The sequence below is a fragment of the Peromyscus eremicus genome, unplaced genomic scaffold (genome assembly GCF_949786415.1).
Source record: "Peromyscus eremicus unplaced genomic scaffold, PerEre_H2_v1 PerEre#2#unplaced_506, whole genome shotgun sequence".
NCBI classification, from domain to species: Eukaryota; Metazoa; Chordata; class Mammalia; order Rodentia; family Cricetidae; genus Peromyscus; species Peromyscus eremicus.
The window spans coordinates 157436-175742 of record NW_026734742.1 but is presented as its reverse complement, the minus strand read 5'-3'; the positions used below and the strand labels follow the sequence as shown (position 1 = coordinate 175742).

Below are 18307 nucleotides of genomic sequence, written 5' to 3'. Positions count from 1 at the left end.
CAGTGTGAGGTGGGGGGGCTAGAATGCAGCTCCTCCCCAGCCCCTAAGTGTTTTAACTCTTTGCAGCCTGCACCTGATCAAGAAGCAGAGTGCTGGTCTGGCCTAAGAGTAGGGTGTGTGGCAGGCCTAGAGCTTCCTACCACGTGCCGCTGCAAGTTAGAATTGGGGGATATGATTTCAGAAATGAAAAATGTAAAATAATAGTTGTTTAATCAGAAAAAAAAGACCTCAAGTTGTCCTTCTGTAGCTGAGGAATATTATTATGTAACACTGGGACTCTTAATCTCTCTCTCTCCCTCTCCCTCTCTCTCTCTCTCTCCCTCTCTCCTTCCCTCCCTCCCCCCCTTCTCTCTCCCTTTTCCTGCATAGAGACATACAAGCACTTCTTAGGTATCATTTCTTTAAATGGCATGTGATAGCAAACCCGTTCTCAGCAACAGTGAGCTTAGTGTAAACCATTAGCTGCAGTGGTAGTAGAGCGCTACAGGTGTCTGCAGGCTTTCACATGGATGGAGACTAGAAACCAGAACATTCAGGGCTGGGACGTTATCTCACTGAAGAATGCTTTCCTACTATGTACAAGGCCTGGGTCTAACAACCCTCCCCAGCATCCAGGAAGAAAATACCATGAAACCAGAGCCTCCATAGTAGGGCTGTGAATAACACTGTTTGCTCTGGATTCGTGTTGTGAGAACATTGACTCATAAGCCAGGAGCTTCTGGTTAAGTGTGTGATTGCTGCCTCTGTCATGTGCATGTTAGAGCTCATGCTGGGTGGTAGAATCATTGGAGACAAGTGGGGGCCAGAAGCCCAGGCCAGGTGTTTTCCTCCCATTACCCACGTTTTTCTCGGAGATGGAGTCTCTCCCTGGACCTGGAGCTCACCATGTTGCTGACCAGCTGGCCAGTCATCCCCTGCCCCAGATCTCCTTGTCTCTGTTGTCCCTCCTTCCCTGAGGCTGTAGACATGCAGCACTGCACTGGAGTGTATGTGGGTCCTAGGGGGCCTGAGCTGAGTCTCCATGTCAGACAGCAAGCACTTCTTCCCATCCCGTGTCTCTGCCTCATTCCAACCCCACATTACTGGGTTCGGAGGAGCCCTGGGAGGACTAATTACCAAGTTAAAAAGAGCATTTGGTGTCACTTAACTGGTCATATAGAAAAGTATACCAAAACAGCAGTGTACTATTTTCTAAATAGTTTGTTTTGAGACAAGGTCTTGCTATTTATTTAGCCCAGCCCGGTCTGGTTTCTTATTTGATATCTGGTTGTTTTATTGTGTTAAAAAAAAATTGCCTATGTAATTTTAAAATTATTACATAATATATATAAGAAAAATTATAAATTTTAAGGGCTATCCAAAGAATAGTTAATAAGCAAAGAACAATAAGCCCATTACCCAGACTAAGAAAGGGAAATGTATCCAGTGCTTTAGAAGCTTCCAGAGTGGCTCTCTTAATTCTGTATATTCCCTCCCAGTAGGCAGCTGTTGTCCTGACTTGACTAACATGTTCTTGATTTTTATTTTTTTGTTATATATGTATGTTTAAACAATACATTTTGGAGACTGTTTGAAAGATAAATATATTTATAAAGTGTGTGTTAATCTGTTCTTAGTCTGTTTTGGAGATTTTTGTATATTGATAGAAATCGTTTCCCTCCTATAATACAGTTTTCTGTTATATGGATATATGTGTGGACTAATGAGTTCACTTACATGTTCGTATGATAATCTTAATCACAGCATTTCAAAAGTTAAATTGATTATCTTTCTCCAAACCCTGACTTGCTGACACTTTTCTGCCTTACATGTCCTCTCTCAGAAAAAGCATCTTTATTACCCATTTGCCCAAGCTAGAAACTTGCCCAGGTTGTCTTGCCAACTTCCACTTCCTCATCCTGCATCCTCAGTCCTTATAGATTTGACTTCTGAACAGCTCATCTCCATCTCTGTTGTTAACTGAGCTTTTTGTTTGTTTGGGTTTGGGTTTTTGTTGTTATTTGAGACAGGGCTTCTGTGTAGTCCTGGCTCTCCTGGAACTTGCTCTGTAGACAAGGCTGGCCTCGAACTCATAGAGATCCACCTGCCTCTGCCTCCTGAGTGCCGGGATCAAAGGTGTGCACCGCCCCGTCAGCTCTTAATTGCGCTCGTACTTGCATTCCTCTTTAGTGCGGCACCAGCCTAGTCTTGTGCTCTTGTAGCATGGATTCCAAAGCCTGCTTCTCTGCCTGCCGCTTCCTCTCGGCTCCTCCTGCCTTGCCTCCTAGGCTGTGCTGACTTGAGCCGTTGTTCATGCTCTCTACTTTGCTCTATCAAAACATTTATGTATTCTCTTTGTCCTAATTCACTCCTTTTCATTCTTCAGGACAAAATTCTGAGTATCACCTCCCAGGAGAGTTCCTAGTCACTGACTGCAAAGATAGGCTGTCTTGCTGTGATGGTTAAGATTTTGTATTACTTAATGTTGCCATCATTGAGACCTAATGTTTGCTGAGGAGCAGCTCTTACCTGACACAGTCTGGACCAGTTGTCTGTAGATTTTAATCAGATGATTCACACGTTAAAATCAAGCTCTGATTTTAGCAAATGTAATTACAGGGTTGTCAGCTTTTGGTTAAAGGAGCTGGTCCTACGTTGAGATGAGAATATCTCTTTGCGGGTCCCTTCCTTCCATCTTACAGAACTCTATCCGAACATACCAGAAAGCCAGTTTGAGTTTTTAAGTTTTTTAACTCTTTTGATACATTCTAAATTTAGGCTCTTAATAGGTCTTTGCTACATGATTTTTCAATTCATTCAACTGTTTTCATTGAGTATTCCAAAATCATTCCACTTAGGTTTCCAATTTTCCCACATTCCATTATGTTGATCAGCATTAATTAAATCCCGTCATTTAATATAAGTGGCATCAGCAGGTTTGGATCCCATTATAACTGACAGTATAACTCACAGTTTTTTTGAGTCCACATACATCCCTTTACTGTTACATTGTGTACATTGTAGTAGTGTAACTTGGGAGGTTGAATTATATGATCATTTAAACTCATAAAACAACTTTTATATAGCTCTATTGCATGTGTTTCAGTCTAATGTTAGCATTAATGATAAACAGCCATCTAATGGATAACATAGATAACAAAGTCACAAATAGTGTTTAGGTAATTAAAAATACATGTTTTTATATAGTTCTCAGATTCTTTCAAAATGTTTATAATTATGACTGCCATACATCCCTAGATTTGTGGGTCAGCCCTAATGGTAGTATTAATATTGTAGTATCATTTTCCAAACACTGAAATGCCTGAAGAATAGCAGAAAAACTTCCCGTCTCCTATACTGGCTTGCCAGGAAGACTTTAATCCATCCACAAGACCTACTTTCCTTCCTGTCGTGGAAGTGCTTCACGTGTGAGGGCGTTTGCTGAGCTGAGTCCGCTCCTGCTGAGTCTTTCTCCCACGGTGCCATGCAGCGTCTCACAACTTACTGAATCCATTTCTCAAAACACCTGGGGTGGGCCCACTGCAGTGTACTCCTGGAAACGACTTCAGTTCGTCTGTGTTCTAGAAAGTGGGTAATAGGGACTGCTTGGTGTAGAGAGAGCCTTTGTACTAGTTAGCTTTTTTTAATGTAAATATTGTAGTAATGGAATTCGACCTGATTTTCCTTAATTCTGATTTATTATTCTATTAAATAGTTTTCAACAAATGCCATTTAACTTACAAATGCATTATGAAACCAATTTCAAATTATTACTCCTTGAGGAAAGTAATAACTATATAGAAAATTGTTTTGAATAGCTAAGAAAGATTGTAATAGACATGCACTTTCATTCTAGAAGTATATACACTTGACATTCAGTATTTTCTTTTGGCCCTATGTAACTGTATAAAACCACAAAGTAAAAGAGTTGTAATGTATATCTCAATAGATTTCTGCTCTAAACTAAGTACATTTCCAAAAATTTAGCAACAGAAACTCAAATGTAACGTTAAGATATTTGAAATGCATTCTTAATTTTTGCCTCAACTATCAGTCACTATCAGAATTTTTAAATTTAAACAAAGTAGGCCCCACTGTCTTCCCCAAAGACAGTCTGTGGAATAGAGTTTTGTCACAGTGCAATCTGGAGAGTCTCCCTATTAAGAGAACTGACTTAATATGTTCAGGCTGTGGAAGCTCCAGGGCTTCGGTGCTGGGAGCTGTCTTCTTGTTGTGTAAGTTTCCTCTGACATTGTAACATCCCATCCTGCAGGGAGCTCCTTAAGCAGGAAGAAAACAACTCAAGAGCTTCAGGAAGTCCCTGAAACTGACCAGATTCCCTAGGCCCTGCTCTGCCAGAGTAAGCAGTAGTAAGCAATGAAAGCTGAAGATCCTCTTCCTATGAGTGGAGCCAGGCTGCAGAGAAGACTGTGAGACCTGACTAGCTGAAACCCCTGAGCTGCCTGAACGAGGTTTAGCACCTGGAAAACAGCTCTGCAGGTCGAGCCGTCTGCAGGCTGTGCAGTGTGCTCAGGCTCCCAGTTGTGAGCCGTCTGTAGTCTGTGCAGTGTGCTCAGGCTCCCAGTTGTGAGCCGTCTGTAGTCTGTGCAGTGTGCTCAGACTCCCAGTTGTGAGCCGTCTGCAGGCTGTGCAGTGTGCTCAGGCTCCCAGTTGTGAGCCGTCTGTAGTCTGTGCAGTGTGCTCAGGCTCCCAGTTGTGAGCTGTCTGCAGGCTGTGCAGTGTGCTCAGGCTCCCAGTTGTGAGCTGTCTGCAGTCTGTGCAGTGTGCTCAGGCTCCCAGGTTTGCTGTCTGTAGTCTGTGCAGTGTGCTCAGGCTCCCAGGTTTGCTGTCTGTAGTCTGTGCAGTGTGCTCAGGCTCCCAGTTGTGAGCCGTCTGCAGTCTGTGCAGTGTGCTCAGGCTCCCAGTTGTGAGCTGTCACCCATGCTGGGGTGGGCTTTGGTGATACAGCAGCTGTCTTTGAGTCATTTCTGTTCCTGTAAGTGACCCCAGTCATGGTTCACCAAGTTGGACTTTGGTGATATCTGTACTTTGCTCTGTCATGGTATCTGGGGTGAGTAGACATGTGTTGGGTCTCCTCAAGAAAAGTTTTGTCACACAACATGATTGGCACCCTCCCAGGCAGGACCAAAGATGAGTTAGAGAGGGGTGAGCACATAGCCCTGGCTGTGTGACAGGGTGTGCAACCGAGACTGAGCAGCCTGAACGGGAACAGCCGTGGAGGGAGTTCTGATAGAGCTGTCCTTTTCTGATGGCGTGTCTAGTGTGCCTTGGTGCTGTGACAGCAGTCACATGATTATTGCTCTGGGTAGCAACTAAGGCTGAGCCACCAGGATGGCAGTCTTCATCATGTGGTATGGAGTGGCATGCCTGCTTGGTGAGCCGGGGCCACCATGGGAATATGGAGTTGCCCTGAAAACAGTTAAAAGTTTAGAGGAAATCTCGCAGTCTTTGAGATTACAGCATGAAGGTCAGGATTGTCAGCAAGCAACAGCAGAGGTTGCCTGCCTCTCTTGTGTGTAGTTAGAATGCATCAGAGGCCAAGATGGCGGCCAAGCAGGAGCTTGTTTGTGCAAAGGAGCAAATTGTAACAAGGAGATGCTGCAGCATCCTCCATGTTAGCCTCTGGTTTGACAAGCAACGTAGATGAACGGGAGGATGAGAGGTGGTAAAAGTGATAGAGGAGCCCTCAGATCCAGCCTTCAGTAGAAGAAGGGAAAATCTGTGATCCAGCGTGCAGATGGGGACCTTCCTCACCCATGGTCCTGTGCAGGAAGCTAGGGTGGTCAGGAAATACTCGGCACCTGAGCTGCTGGAGCCAGGGAAGACTTTTCAACAGAGAAAGAGCCTGTCAGCCTGGCTTGTGGGGCTGTGGAACATTGGGAGCAGATGGGACCAGTCTGACTGCTTGGAGACAGAAAAACTGAGTAATGTAACTACCGTCTCTTAACAAAGGCTGTGAGACTGTATGAGGCAAGTGAGTCCCTGATGGGATGGCTCACCAAAGCCGTTAGGACCACTTGCTTCTCTCTCTCTGAGGTCCCTACAAATGGGGGGCGACCATAGAGGAGGCAGACACTTCTGAGGGAACTGGGAATAGAGGAAGCTGTGTTTGAACCCCAGTTCACTGGGCCAGATAGAACTGTGTTCACAGAAGAGTCAAAGAGAAGTTGGTTGGAGCAGCAGGGACCTCAAGGCTGGTGTGGAGCTTTAATGGCCTTGCTGAGCCCTTCAGCAGAGGAAGATCTTTATAAAAAGGAATGGTTTTGACAGATGTCAGTAACTTAGACCAGTGTGTAAGAGTGTTTGTTTATTAAGAAAACCTAGAGGTGATTTTAAAAAAATGGTTGCAGGACAGTGGTGGTGCACACGCCTTTAATTCCAGCACTTGGGAGGCAGAGGCAGGCAGATCTCTGAGTTCGAGGACAGCCTGGTCTACAGAGTGAGTTCCAGGATAGCCAGAGCTACACAGAGAAACCCTGTCTTGAAGAAACAGAAAAGAAAATAGTGAAGCAGAGGAGGAGGTCTGTCAGTTCCTCGGAGACAAAGGTGACAAGAGTTGTGTCCAGCCAGAGTTCCTAAAGAAAAATTTATAGACAGCAAATTGTGTGCTCAGGGGCTTCTGGAAGGCCTTGAATCCTGAGAAGACATCCATGCTAGACCAGTACAGGTGAAGATGACCAAGCCTGTCCCAGGTAGATAATTATCCCCCAGACTGAGGAGGGAGCTTCTGCTAGGGGTGGAGGACATGGTTTGCCCAATCAGGAACGCCTCCCCCAACAGCCAGGTGTGGTGAATGAGGAGGCAAATGCTACAGCTACATCCACAGTACCAAACCAGGGCCCGCCCGACCCAGGGAGCCAGCAGGGACAGTATGGGACTACATCCACAGTACAAACCAGGGCCCGCCCGACCCAGGGAGCCAGCAGGGACAGTATGGGACTACATCCACAGTACCAACCAGGGCCCGCCCGACCCAGGGAGCCAGCAGGGACAGTAGGGGACTACATCCACAGTACCAACCAGGGCCCGCCCGACCCAGGGAGCCAGCAGGGACAGTATGGGACTACATCCACAGTACCAAACCAGGGCCCGCCCGACCCAGGGAGCCAGCAGGGACAGTAGGGGACTACATCCACAGTACAAACCAGGGCCCGCCCGACCCAGGGAGCCAGCAGGGACAGTAGGGGACTACATAAGACCACATTCCCCTTGCCCGAGTAGGGGAGTTCATTAGGTATGGAGAACTAGGAGGCTCCTTGGCCAGGCTTCAGGATATGGAAACACAATGGCTCCCGGAGACTGACCAAGGATTACAGGGAACTAGTTAAGTTAGCTCTACCTGCCCATGCTTTGTACCTTGATCTGTGGAGGAAGCAGTTTGATCCCAATGGATGTTTCCATGTTGCTTGTTTTGGACTTTAGTGTATTTCGCTTGCTGAGACCCGGTGACAGAGAATGTCAGAGTGCTTCACCAAGCTTCTCTTTGTAACTCCACCATTTTCATGAGATGGTGGTTCCGGGTGTTGCCTTGTCCTGCACATCCTCTGGAAAAGACTGTTATGTAGATGACGTAATGCTGGTCTCTGAGTGCTGAGATTTGGAAAGCCATCAGAGAGACACCCAGGTGCACTGGTACTTCTGCCTACCTTACAACCCTCCTGGGACTGGGTTAATGGAAGGGAGAAAAAAATTCCAAAAGGTACACTACATGGGTGGGAAAGGGCATTGCCAGAGGCCATAAGCTTATTGAATGGAAACCCTATGCCCGGGGTGGCCTACCTTCCTGTGGTGTTGGCCAGGGAAGACCCTGAGGCCCCACAAGCCTTTATAGCTACTGCTGTTGGTTGTATGCCAGAACTGGATGCTAAGACCGCATTGCTGAAGACACCACATGAGCACACTTTGGCTGTAGGACATGGAGAAATGAAGCTGGGACTGGACTGGAAACTGCCACCCTGCTGGCTGTCTTTCATAGTGCCAAAAGGGGCCATACAGGCTAACGGTGGAGAACTGCCACAAACATTCCCGCGTGGCTTCGGACCCGTCATGTTGTAACACCAAAATGCCAGGCAGAGTGTGCCTGCACGTGCAATAGTGGCTTGGCTCTGTGGATAAGAACAGCAGCCTTCGGATTGGACTTAAGGCCCGCTCCACAAGCAGGAGTCCAGCCTGGAAGTGTGAGCCCGAACAGACCATAGCTGGGGAGTCATAGGTCCCCATGGGGAAGCAACTTCCGTGGTTTTTTTTAGATGGTGTGATGTGCCTGTAAGCTGTCTAAACTGTCTTCCAAACGTGTTTACGTCCACAGATCAGCTCAACTCATAAGCACTGGTGAAGCTCCTGAGAACAGGTGACTGCCACTGTGACATGGCGGCCCTATTTCTGCCGTAGGTGGCCATCCGTAGTCACCCTCTCCAAGGCTCGGGTCATTGCTGAAGAGGGACAGAAAGAGTGTAAGAATGGAAGGAAGGGGTAGAATGTTGTCTTGGTTATCTCGGTTTCCTCCAAGATGAAAACATCCCATCCTGCAGGAATCTCATTAAGAAGGAAGGTAAACAGCTAAGCATAGCTTCAGGAAGTCCCTGAAACTGACCAGATTCTCTAGGCTCCACCCTGCCAGAGTAAGCAATAAAAGCTGAAACCCCCCATACACACTCCCACTTCTGCTCAGATGAGTGGTGTTGAGCTGCAGAGAAGACTGAGATCAGACCAGCTGCCTGGAAGAAGTTTAGACTAACTGAGGTACCTGGAAAGGACACTCTCCACTCTCCAGCCTGTCAAGCTATCTGCAGACTGTACAGTGTGCTCCAGGTTTCCAGCTTTGTGAGCTGTCACCCATGCTGGGGTGGGCCTTGGTGACACAGCTGTCTTTGAGTCATTCTTGCCCCTGTAAGTAATGCCTTGCCTGTAGGGTAAAATGTCTGAGCTCAGTTCCTGGCTTTGAAAATCCACCAGTCCCTGAGCTCGAAATCCCTGGAAAACCCTGCCCCCAAGAAACCCTATATAAGACTGCCTCCCACTCAGTTCTCTGCAGCATCTGGTCCAAGCAGAGGCAGCCATCCTCTGTGTCTTTCCCAATAGATTGCTGGTGTGTAGTTGGTCGTACAGGGTGACTTTGTGGTATTCCTTGGCCCCTGACTGCCAGGATACCTTTCTCCTCAGTTCTGTAACATTTGTCCAGGGGATACCGTTCACTTTAGAGCTTCAGATTTACATCACATGCCGCAGCCTTTGAGTCATCCCTGACCTGTAAGTGACCCCAGTCTGCTCATGGTTCACAAGATGGACTTGGTGGTGTCTGTACATCTTTCTGCCATGCAGTTCCTTTCTGGGGTCAGTAGGTGTGTATTGTGGGTCTCCACAGGAAAAGTTGTCACACAACACCTGTGTTCCCTGATGGTGGAGATGTATTCTGCATGTCCTAATGGTTCATGGAGCTTATGAGCAGCTGCATGAGATGTGTGGGTTTAAGTTTGGTTGTTTTGTAAGATGGTCACTTCTTCATGTATAATTTGCTTGATAGGAAAACGTCTTCAGAGAGCAACAGAATCTGTAAACTCAGAAAAATGTTGGACTTCGGGGTTTCTTTTTTTTTTTTAATTTATTTATTCATTATGTATACAGTGTTCTGCTGCATGTATCCTTGCATGTCAGAAGAGGGAACCAAACGGCATTATAGATGATTGTGAGCCACCATGTGGTTGCTGGGAATTGAACTCAGAACGTCTGGAAGAGCAGCCAGTGCTCTTAACTGCTGAACCATCTCTCCAGCCCCCGACTTCGGAGTTTCTTGAGTGTGACAACTCCTTTTGTGTTTAGAGTGGTGCCTCATTTGTTATCTGAAGACTCTACAGTCTAGCTAGGGCTCAGTCAACTTTCTGAAAAGGACCAGAAAGAAAATGTTGGTTTTGTATGTTACATATAATTCCTGTGAAATGTTCTTTGTGGGGCTTTGGTTTCGGTCCATGTCTTGCCTGTCTACTCCAATCCCAAAAAGTCTTTCAATATAGGCCCTGACTGGCCTTGAACTCAGAGATCCACCTGCCTGCCTCTGCCTGAGTGCTGGGAATAAAGAGATCCACCACTATGCCCAGCCTGTTTTTTTTTTTTAATCCCTTTAAAAATTTAAAACTGGGAGCTTGAGAGTTGGCTCAGTGGTTATAAGCACTGACTGCTCTTCTAGAGGACCCAGGCCTAATTCCCAATACCCACATAGTGGCTCATGTCAGTCCCAGTAACACCATCTTCTGGCCTCCATGGGCACCAGGCACATGCATAATACACAGATGTACATGTAGACACACACTCACGCGCACACACACTCATGCACAAACCCTACACATAAAAATAAGTTTAAAAAAATTATCATCTTTAGAGCAAGTCCCTACAAAAACAGGTCACAGGCCACATTTGTTCAGGGTGACCCCACCTCTACCGCAGAAGTTGGGAACCAAAGCCAAATCTGTCCAAGTAGAAAAGGAAGTGTAGTTCAGTGTATTCTGTTGAAAGGAAAGGAGAGGGGCGGTGGGCATCAGAAGGCTCAGCACGGTGAACATGAAGGTCCTGCACTAGGAAGAGAAGCAGTTAGGTTATTTTCAGAAAGTAAACACAGGTCACATAGAGAAGACGAGAAATTGGTAGAGTGTTAGTTTTCAAGGGCTACGCTTGAAGCTGGAAAGTAGTGGGGTGATGCTTCCACACTTGCCAGAATAAGTTATTTCTAAGCCAGGATTGTATTCTGGATGGAGGAAAAAAAAAAAAAAAAAAAACAACCAAGAATGAAATAGGATGGTTTGTGATAGGAGAGAAGTAAATTGCCGGAATAATATAAAGGAGAGTCGCGGGACGGCACTGCCGGCTGCTGTCGGTCTTCACTGAGGGTTGCTGATGGTCTGTTGGACACTCAGTAGATACCAAGAAGCCTGAGCAAATGAGGGACCGTTACTCTAGGAAAAAGAAAGTGTAAGGTGTAAGGAAGGGAGATGGCTGACCTCTAGGCAACGTTCACGTGGTCATAGTGAAGACAGTAAATATTAATTTAACCAGAAAATGGGCTTTAGCTCTTTTGTGGAAGGAAGGTTAAGGGAAAATGTACATTGATGCCATGATCTGAAGATCAAAACTCACCATCTTCAACTTACAGTCATCAGATAATCTCGAGTACTAAAAGACGAATTAGTAATACTACAAACATGTTATCCAGAAACAGAAAAATACCTACAGAAACAGCTAATTAAGAACTTAGTAATTTTCTTGAATCTCTGGGAATGGGCAAGACTAGAAGAATGTGGCTAATGGTGATGTTTCTTACTTTAAAACCTTTTAGAGCAGGGCGAGGTGGCCCGCTCCTGTAACCCTAGTGCTCGTAAGGTTTTGGCAGGATTGCCACAGGTTCAGAGCTAGCCTAGGCTACATACTGAATCTCAAACCAAAGAGCCTTCTAACAGAATTTGAACTTGAAACCATGAGTTGGGCGGAGGTTTTTAAATGCTTGAAGAAGAAGGAGGGAAGTAGGGTGGGGCTGAGATGCTGGAAAGCACACCTACAAAGAAGGTAGAGTCGCCAGGAACGTGGTAGGAGTTAGTCTGTGTGGAACAGGCCTTGGGAGAAAAGAACTGAAGTCTTCATTTAACGGAAGATGAATGGCAAGAAGACAACCAAGCACGCTGGTGTTAGGGGTGAGGGTTGCGAACCCCACCCGGTAGACACTGGCTTCTCCGTGCGCGTCCTGCGGGCTCACCATGTCCTTTACTATGAAGTCCTCAGAAAGCACCTTTCGGGTAGATGCACATGCCCATGCTGGTGTTGCCGTTGGTGAAGAACATTGTTGATCCAGAAGCCTGGTCTATAAGAAGTGACCAGGGAGATGCCTAAGGAACTTAAGAAATGAACATCCTCTATCAGTCCCTGAACTCTAGGAAACACAAGCTGGTGAGATGGCTCGGCTGCCCATCAAGGTGCTTGCTGTACAGGGTTGTCAGAACCCATGCCAGCAGAGAACCACCTCCCCAGAGTTCCCTCACCTCCACCTACCCAACATGGCATGCTTGCAACTGTGCACACCATCGTGTGCATGCAATAGTAACATGTTTCCTTTTTAAAAACAAGTGTTGATGATCAAAAGAATTCACATGAGTGTGTCAGCATTGCTGACTCGGCACAATCACAAAACATACTTAAAGCTGGTCTCCAGTATTCATGATGATTGTGAAGAATAGTGCTTAACAAGTTGATGAGTGTGGAAAGGTTAACAGTGCTGTTTGTTAAATGACAAAGTGTGATAGACGTTCTCATATGTGACAGGTGGGTTTTAAGTGGGTTTTCCGTTTCTCTAACAGCTCTCACCCTGCAGTGAGGGCTGTGTCTGTTGGAGTCTTCGCTGGTTTTGGGGAGTACCATAAACTGTCTTTTTTAAGTGGCTTTTACTTGGGGGTGGGTGGAAACAGCTGGCAGACGTCTGGCGCGCGCCTCTGTCTTGCTAAGTGCTACCATGTCACAGCCTTTTCCATTCCTGTTGATTTTCCTCGTCCACCACGAGCACCAGGGGGTTAGAGACGCCCTTGCCTTTAAGCGGAAAGTATTCTTTTCTCCTCCTTTGCTTCTCCTTCCTGCTCAGACTGCTTCTTTGGAAGCAGGGATAAAATGGATATGTTGTGGAGTGTGGGGACACAGGATGGGGCTTTACCAAGAGATGAGCCTGTTACTTGTAGAAATCGGGAGGATTAGCAAGTAATATTGGGGAAGTTACTGTTGAAATGTTCGGAACTAATTTTAAGGGTTTACACAAATGCGATCTTGATTATTAAAACTTAATTTTAAAAAGTAACCTTTAGGTTACACTGGATGTGTGTTCATAAGTGTGTGCGTACATCAAGAAACAACTTGCAGGACTCTGTCCTTTCCACCGTGTAGGGCCAGAGGACTGAGCTCATACCAGCAAGGTTGGCAGCGAGCACCTTAATAAACCTCGTTAATAACCTTAATAACCAAAACCTGGTTATTACAACTTTTGAAATTAAGTACCTATTTTCCCTTTAAATACCTAAGCTGTCTAGTTACTTGAGGTGAAGAGATGCAATCCAGTGTCATAACGAAAATTCAGCTGTTGCCTGGGAAAAAGCAGGCATAGTTTGAGATAGCTTACTTACTTCCTTTCAATTAACTTGACTTCTCTCTGAAAGGAAATGGAAAGTGTGGATTCTGCTGCCCAGAGTGCCTGTCGAGCCTCTTTGGGCGCGTGTAAGGCCAGTTCTTCACTGAGTTTGTGCAATTTCCAGCTGCACAGGCCTCTCAGACTAACTTGTTTTTCTGTTTTCCGTTTGTTTCTTTAGCTCTTCTAATCAATGGATAAAGTGGGGAAAATGTGGAACAACTTGAAACACAGGTGCCAGGCTCTGTTCAACCATGAAGGAGGAAGCCGCAGTGAGAATGTGGACATGAGTTCCAGCAGGTGTCTGTCTGTCAAAGAGAAAAGCATCAGCCTGGGAGAGTCCGCTCCCCAGCAGCAGAGCAGTCCCTTAAGAGAAAACGTTGCCTTACAGCTGGGACTAAGCCCTTCGAAGACCTTTGCACGACGAAACCAAAACTGCGCGGCTGAGATCCCTCAGGTGGTGGAAATAAGCATTGAGAAGGACAGTAGTGACTCGTGCACCACCCCGGGAACAAGGCTTGCTCGAAGAGACTCCTACTCTCGACATGCCCCGTGGGGAGGGAAGAAGAAACATTCCTGTTCCACAAAGACCCAGAGTTCACTGGATACTGAGAAGAAGTTCGGGAGAACTCGGAGCGGCCTTCAGAGGCGAGAGCGGCGCTATGGAGTCAGCTCGGTGCACGATATGGACAGCGTTTCCGGCAGGGCGGTCGGGAGCCGCTCTCTGAGGCAGAGGCTCCAGGACACTGTGGGTTTGTGTTTCCCCATGAGAACTTACAGCAAGCAGTCAAAGCCTCTCTTTTCCAATAAAAGAAAAATTCATCTTTCTGAATTAATGCTGGAGAAATGCCCTTTTCCTGCTGGCTCAGATCTAGCCCAGAAGTGGCATTTGATTAAGCAGCATACAGCTCCCGTGAGCCCACATTCAGCATTTTTTGATACGTTTGATCCCTCACTGGTGTCCACAGAAGATGAAGAAGATAGGCTCCGGGAGAGAAGACGGCTTAGTATCGAGGAAGGGGTGGACCCCCCTCCCAATGCACAAATACACACCTTTGAAGCCACTGCACAGGTTAATCCCTTGTGTAAGCTGGGACCAAAGTTAGCCCCGGGGATGACGGAAATAAGTGGAGACGGTGCTGCCGTTCCACCAGTGACTTGTGACTCGGAAGAGGATTCCACCACCCTGTGTCTGCAGTCGCGGAGGCAGAAGCAGCGCCAGGTGTCCGGGGACAGCCACTCGCACGTGAGCAGACAGGGAGCTTGGAAGGTTCATACGCAGATCGATTACATACACTGCCTTGTGCCGGATTTGCTTCAGATCACAGGCAATCCCTGTTACTGGGGTGTGATGGACCGATACGAAGCAGAAGCCCTTCTGGAAGGGAAACCTGAAGGCACGTTTTTGCTCAGGGACTCTGCGCAGGAGGACTACCTCTTCTCCGTGAGCTTCCGCCGCTACAACAGATCCCTGCATGCCCGGATCGAACAGTGGAACCACAACTTCAGCTTTGATGCCCACGACCCCTGCGTGTTTCACTCCTCCACTGTCACGGGCCTTCTGGAACATTACAAAGACCCCAGCTCTTGCATGTTTTTTGAACCATTGCTTACGATATCACTGAACAGGACTTTTCCTTTCAGCCTGCAGTATATCTGCCGTGCGGTGATCTGCAGGTGCACCACGTATGACGGGATCGGTGGGCTCCCTCTGCCATCAGTGTTACAGGACTTTTTAAAAGAGTATCACTATAAACAGAAAGTTAGGGTTCGCTGGTTAGAGCGAGAACCAGTCAAGGCAAAGTAACCCCTGTCCCCCAAGAGCATTCCCAGGGTCTGCTCTCACGTGCATCAGACAGTACACCCACGGGAGGTACAGAGTCGGCTGCTAGGGTTTCCACCGAGAATGTGAGCCTAGTCTTCAGCCTCTCTCCAGTGGGATCTTCTGTTGCACAGAGGTGCCTAGAATCAACAGAGGGTTTGCGGGTGTCCAGGGCCAGGGAAACACAGCTAGTTAGTGAGCAGTGTGGTTTGACACAGCTGTGACGCCTGAGTGGGGCAGCTCTGGGGCGTTTGCTATGAAGAATTCTATTTCTTACTGAAGAACAAATTATTAATATTGGATGGGTATTTCAACAGTGTGACTAATGTTTGAAATTATTTTTTCTAAGAATTTTTCTATAACCTTCCAAAAGTAGTGATGTTTGTAGTTAACTATAAATCAAGCTTTGAAAGTCCAAAACAAATAAGAAAAGACTGCCTTCCTTTTCGAGAAAAAAAAAAAAAAAATGCAACTTTTCTGGCCACAGGGCATGTGCATTGTCGATGTGGTTTATGGTCAGTCTCCTTTTCTCCTCAGAGAAAGAGACTCTGAAGTAAGCCAAGGTCTCTAAGATAGTTCTTAAAACTTCAGACTTAGAGTTAGTAGTGGAGTTGTGTTTCAAAGCCCTCAGTACTCATCTGGGATGAGCACTGTGACTGCAGACAGGCATGCAGTTGGAGTTCGAGTGGGATTGTTTTTCTAAGTTGACATGTGCAGTCCACACATTGTTTCATCAGAATTGGATCTTTTCCTGTGCCCTTGAGTTTGTGAACCCAGAGGGAAATGAGACTAGAAGATGCCCAGACACATCAGATAATAGTGACTACACTGGTTGCTGATGTTGCGTTAGGTTAAACTCTAATTAATCATTTGGACAGCAGTATTTATCTCTTTGTTGTAAGCTCATAGCCGAATTACTTAAGTACAGTTTATAGCATTTTAGTGCAGTTAATTCTTCACAGAAAACCTACATTGCAGATTTAAAGGTACTGTACAACCATGATGTCTGTAAATAACGTTCCTTGGCACTTTCTTGTCACTTAGACTAGTACGTAATACAACTTGAGTGACCGCTTCGGGAAGTACCGTCAGTCTAGTGTTGCTCCTCAGTGTCGGACTGAGTTCTCGGCTCTGTCCTAGACATTTGCACTACAGTAGCCAAGTCCATTCTCGTCTGTCACTGTGCTCTGTGCCCGCTGGTGAGCGCTCCTGGGTCCACACCAGCTGCTGCAGAGGTTATTTTACAACCCTCTGGCTATTGCCAGGCTACTGAAAAGAAACGCTCTATTTGTATGCAACATTAACCCGTTGACTGCTAACGTCTGCTTCTGCTTGCTGTGCCTTGTTCTGGCTGCTTTTTCGTGCTAATAAAGTATGTTTGGTGTTCGCCTTGTATATCTGCTGTTTTATACATTTGCCACAGTTTCTCTTGTACGTGGAATGGTGTGGGGTTTTTAAATAAGCATTATCTGGCAACTTACTGTAGTTAATGCAGATTCACCTACAACTTAATACTGACCTGCCAGGATAAGCTAAATCTAAATTGAATGCTCTCTAGCTTTCTAATCTTAATCACCTCCCGTGGAAGTGTCTGTAGTTAACTGCAAATTGGTGTACAGTTTACGACAGAAAACTCAGAAGGGAAACCCTGGTGATTTCTCTGTTAGTAGCAAAAGACTGACGCAGGCGGTAACCTAGCAGATGAACATCAGAGCATCCAGCTGCATCTGAAACAGGTTATGTGAAGTCTGTGAACCAGGACACAGCACCACTTAGCGGTTTGGGGACCATTTTAATTGATGATAAATGCCCAAAATGTGGACCTTTAACCAAAGACTTGTCCATTTTAATGCAAAACGGGGATTGAAGGAACTTAGATTTTCTGTTATTTGTAGTAGAAGTCCCTGAGGAACATATACCAAAGTGGTTGAGAACTTCATCCAAACCTACTTTCAAAGCATAATGTGCAATTAAGTTGTTATGACGTAATTCTATTGCATAATTGTTGGGTCTGTTTTCTTGAGCTTCTAATGTACCTGGAAAGTAAACCAACCTCTTAAGGCAAAAGTCCATACTGAGTACTGGAGGAGGACGTTGGTGAGCAGGTGATGCTGTGAAGAGAACTCGAAACTCCCAGAAAGCACTTGATGTTTTTATATGCTTGTAGCAAATTGATGTTCTCACTATAGTTTTATAGAAAATATTAATGCTTTTATGTATTTCAGAACTTTTCCTGTGTTACTATGCAGATTGTTTTAAGTGTGTAACTTGAGTTTTGTGAGCATGTGTACACTGTGCTAAAAGGCACTTAATGTTTCAGTTTGTGTACAATATAAGTATGCAACTTTGGGGTTCATTTTCTTTTTTGTTAAAATATTAGCAGCTTACATTTAAAAAAAGAAAAGTCACCAGCATGAAAGTGCACTGGTCTTTCTTCCCTGTGTATTTTTCTGAACCCTATCATAGCCTTTTGACTAAATTTGTGTCTTACGGTTTGGGGGTGGCGCATTTTATTCCAAACCAAGAAATGCTTCAGAAGTTGCAGTTCATTTTTACATCAAGGGGGTGGACATAATTACATTGCGGTGACATGATTGCGTTGAGGGGGATGCTTTGGTTCGTGGCCTCATTCTTTCATTCACTTTACCCTCCCTCCCACCCCCTCCTCTCTCTGTTCCTCATTTTGTTCGTATATGCATTATACATACTTACATACACTATAATATGCATTATACATATGCATGTTTATTCACTGACGAGTGGTGATATTTTAAACAATGATACTGCCATCCCGTTTAAGATCATTTATTCTGTAGATACTGAGGAGGGTGGTACCATTCAGATTCTTGTTATCTGCCCCTAAAGTTTGACCCTGGCTCTGTTACCTTATCTATAATACAATGGCTTTACAGAGAGAGAATTTATTGGTATTTTGTTTTCTGGCTTGAAGCAGTTAAAAACTTTTTTCAATAAATAATTGCTTTAAATACAACTATAAGTCAAATTATATTTATATTCTTGGATAAAATATTGAGTCGAAATCACCACCCTCCCCAAACCAGCCTGTTCTCACATGCTTAGCCATTTTTATAAGGCTGATGGTGGCTGGGTAAAAACTGATGCTAGATCCAAAGTTGAACCTTCTTCCCCGTTTTGATCTGATTGCTGTTCATTCTCCTCTCAAAGCTGCTTGGCTTCCTGGCACTGCAACTAGCCTGGTGATTTTTTTTTTAATTAAGGCTGGCCCTAAATCTTTTATAGCAAATAGCAAAAATTGGCTTTTTGATAGAGGCTAAGCCTAGGAGTGCGTCAGAATCCTAAGACCCAGAGCAGAT

At 45.6% G+C, this 18307-nt stretch overlaps 1 protein-coding gene across 1 annotated transcript in view; it reads left to right on the top strand.

Moving 5' to 3' along the window:
• Socs5 (suppressor of cytokine signaling 5) overlaps nucleotides 1-17391 on the top strand; it is a 40829-nt gene extending 23438 nt beyond the window's left edge. The window contains exon 2 of the mRNA XM_059252919.1: nucleotides 13332-17391. Within this exon, the coding sequence (XP_059108902.1) occupies nucleotides 13344-14957 (1614 nt within the window). The 5' untranslated portion in view covers nucleotides 13332-13343 and the 3' untranslated portion in view covers nucleotides 14958-17391. The remainder of the gene's footprint in view (nucleotides 1-13331) is intronic.
• The last annotated feature ends 916 nt before the right edge of the window (nucleotides 17392-18307 follow it).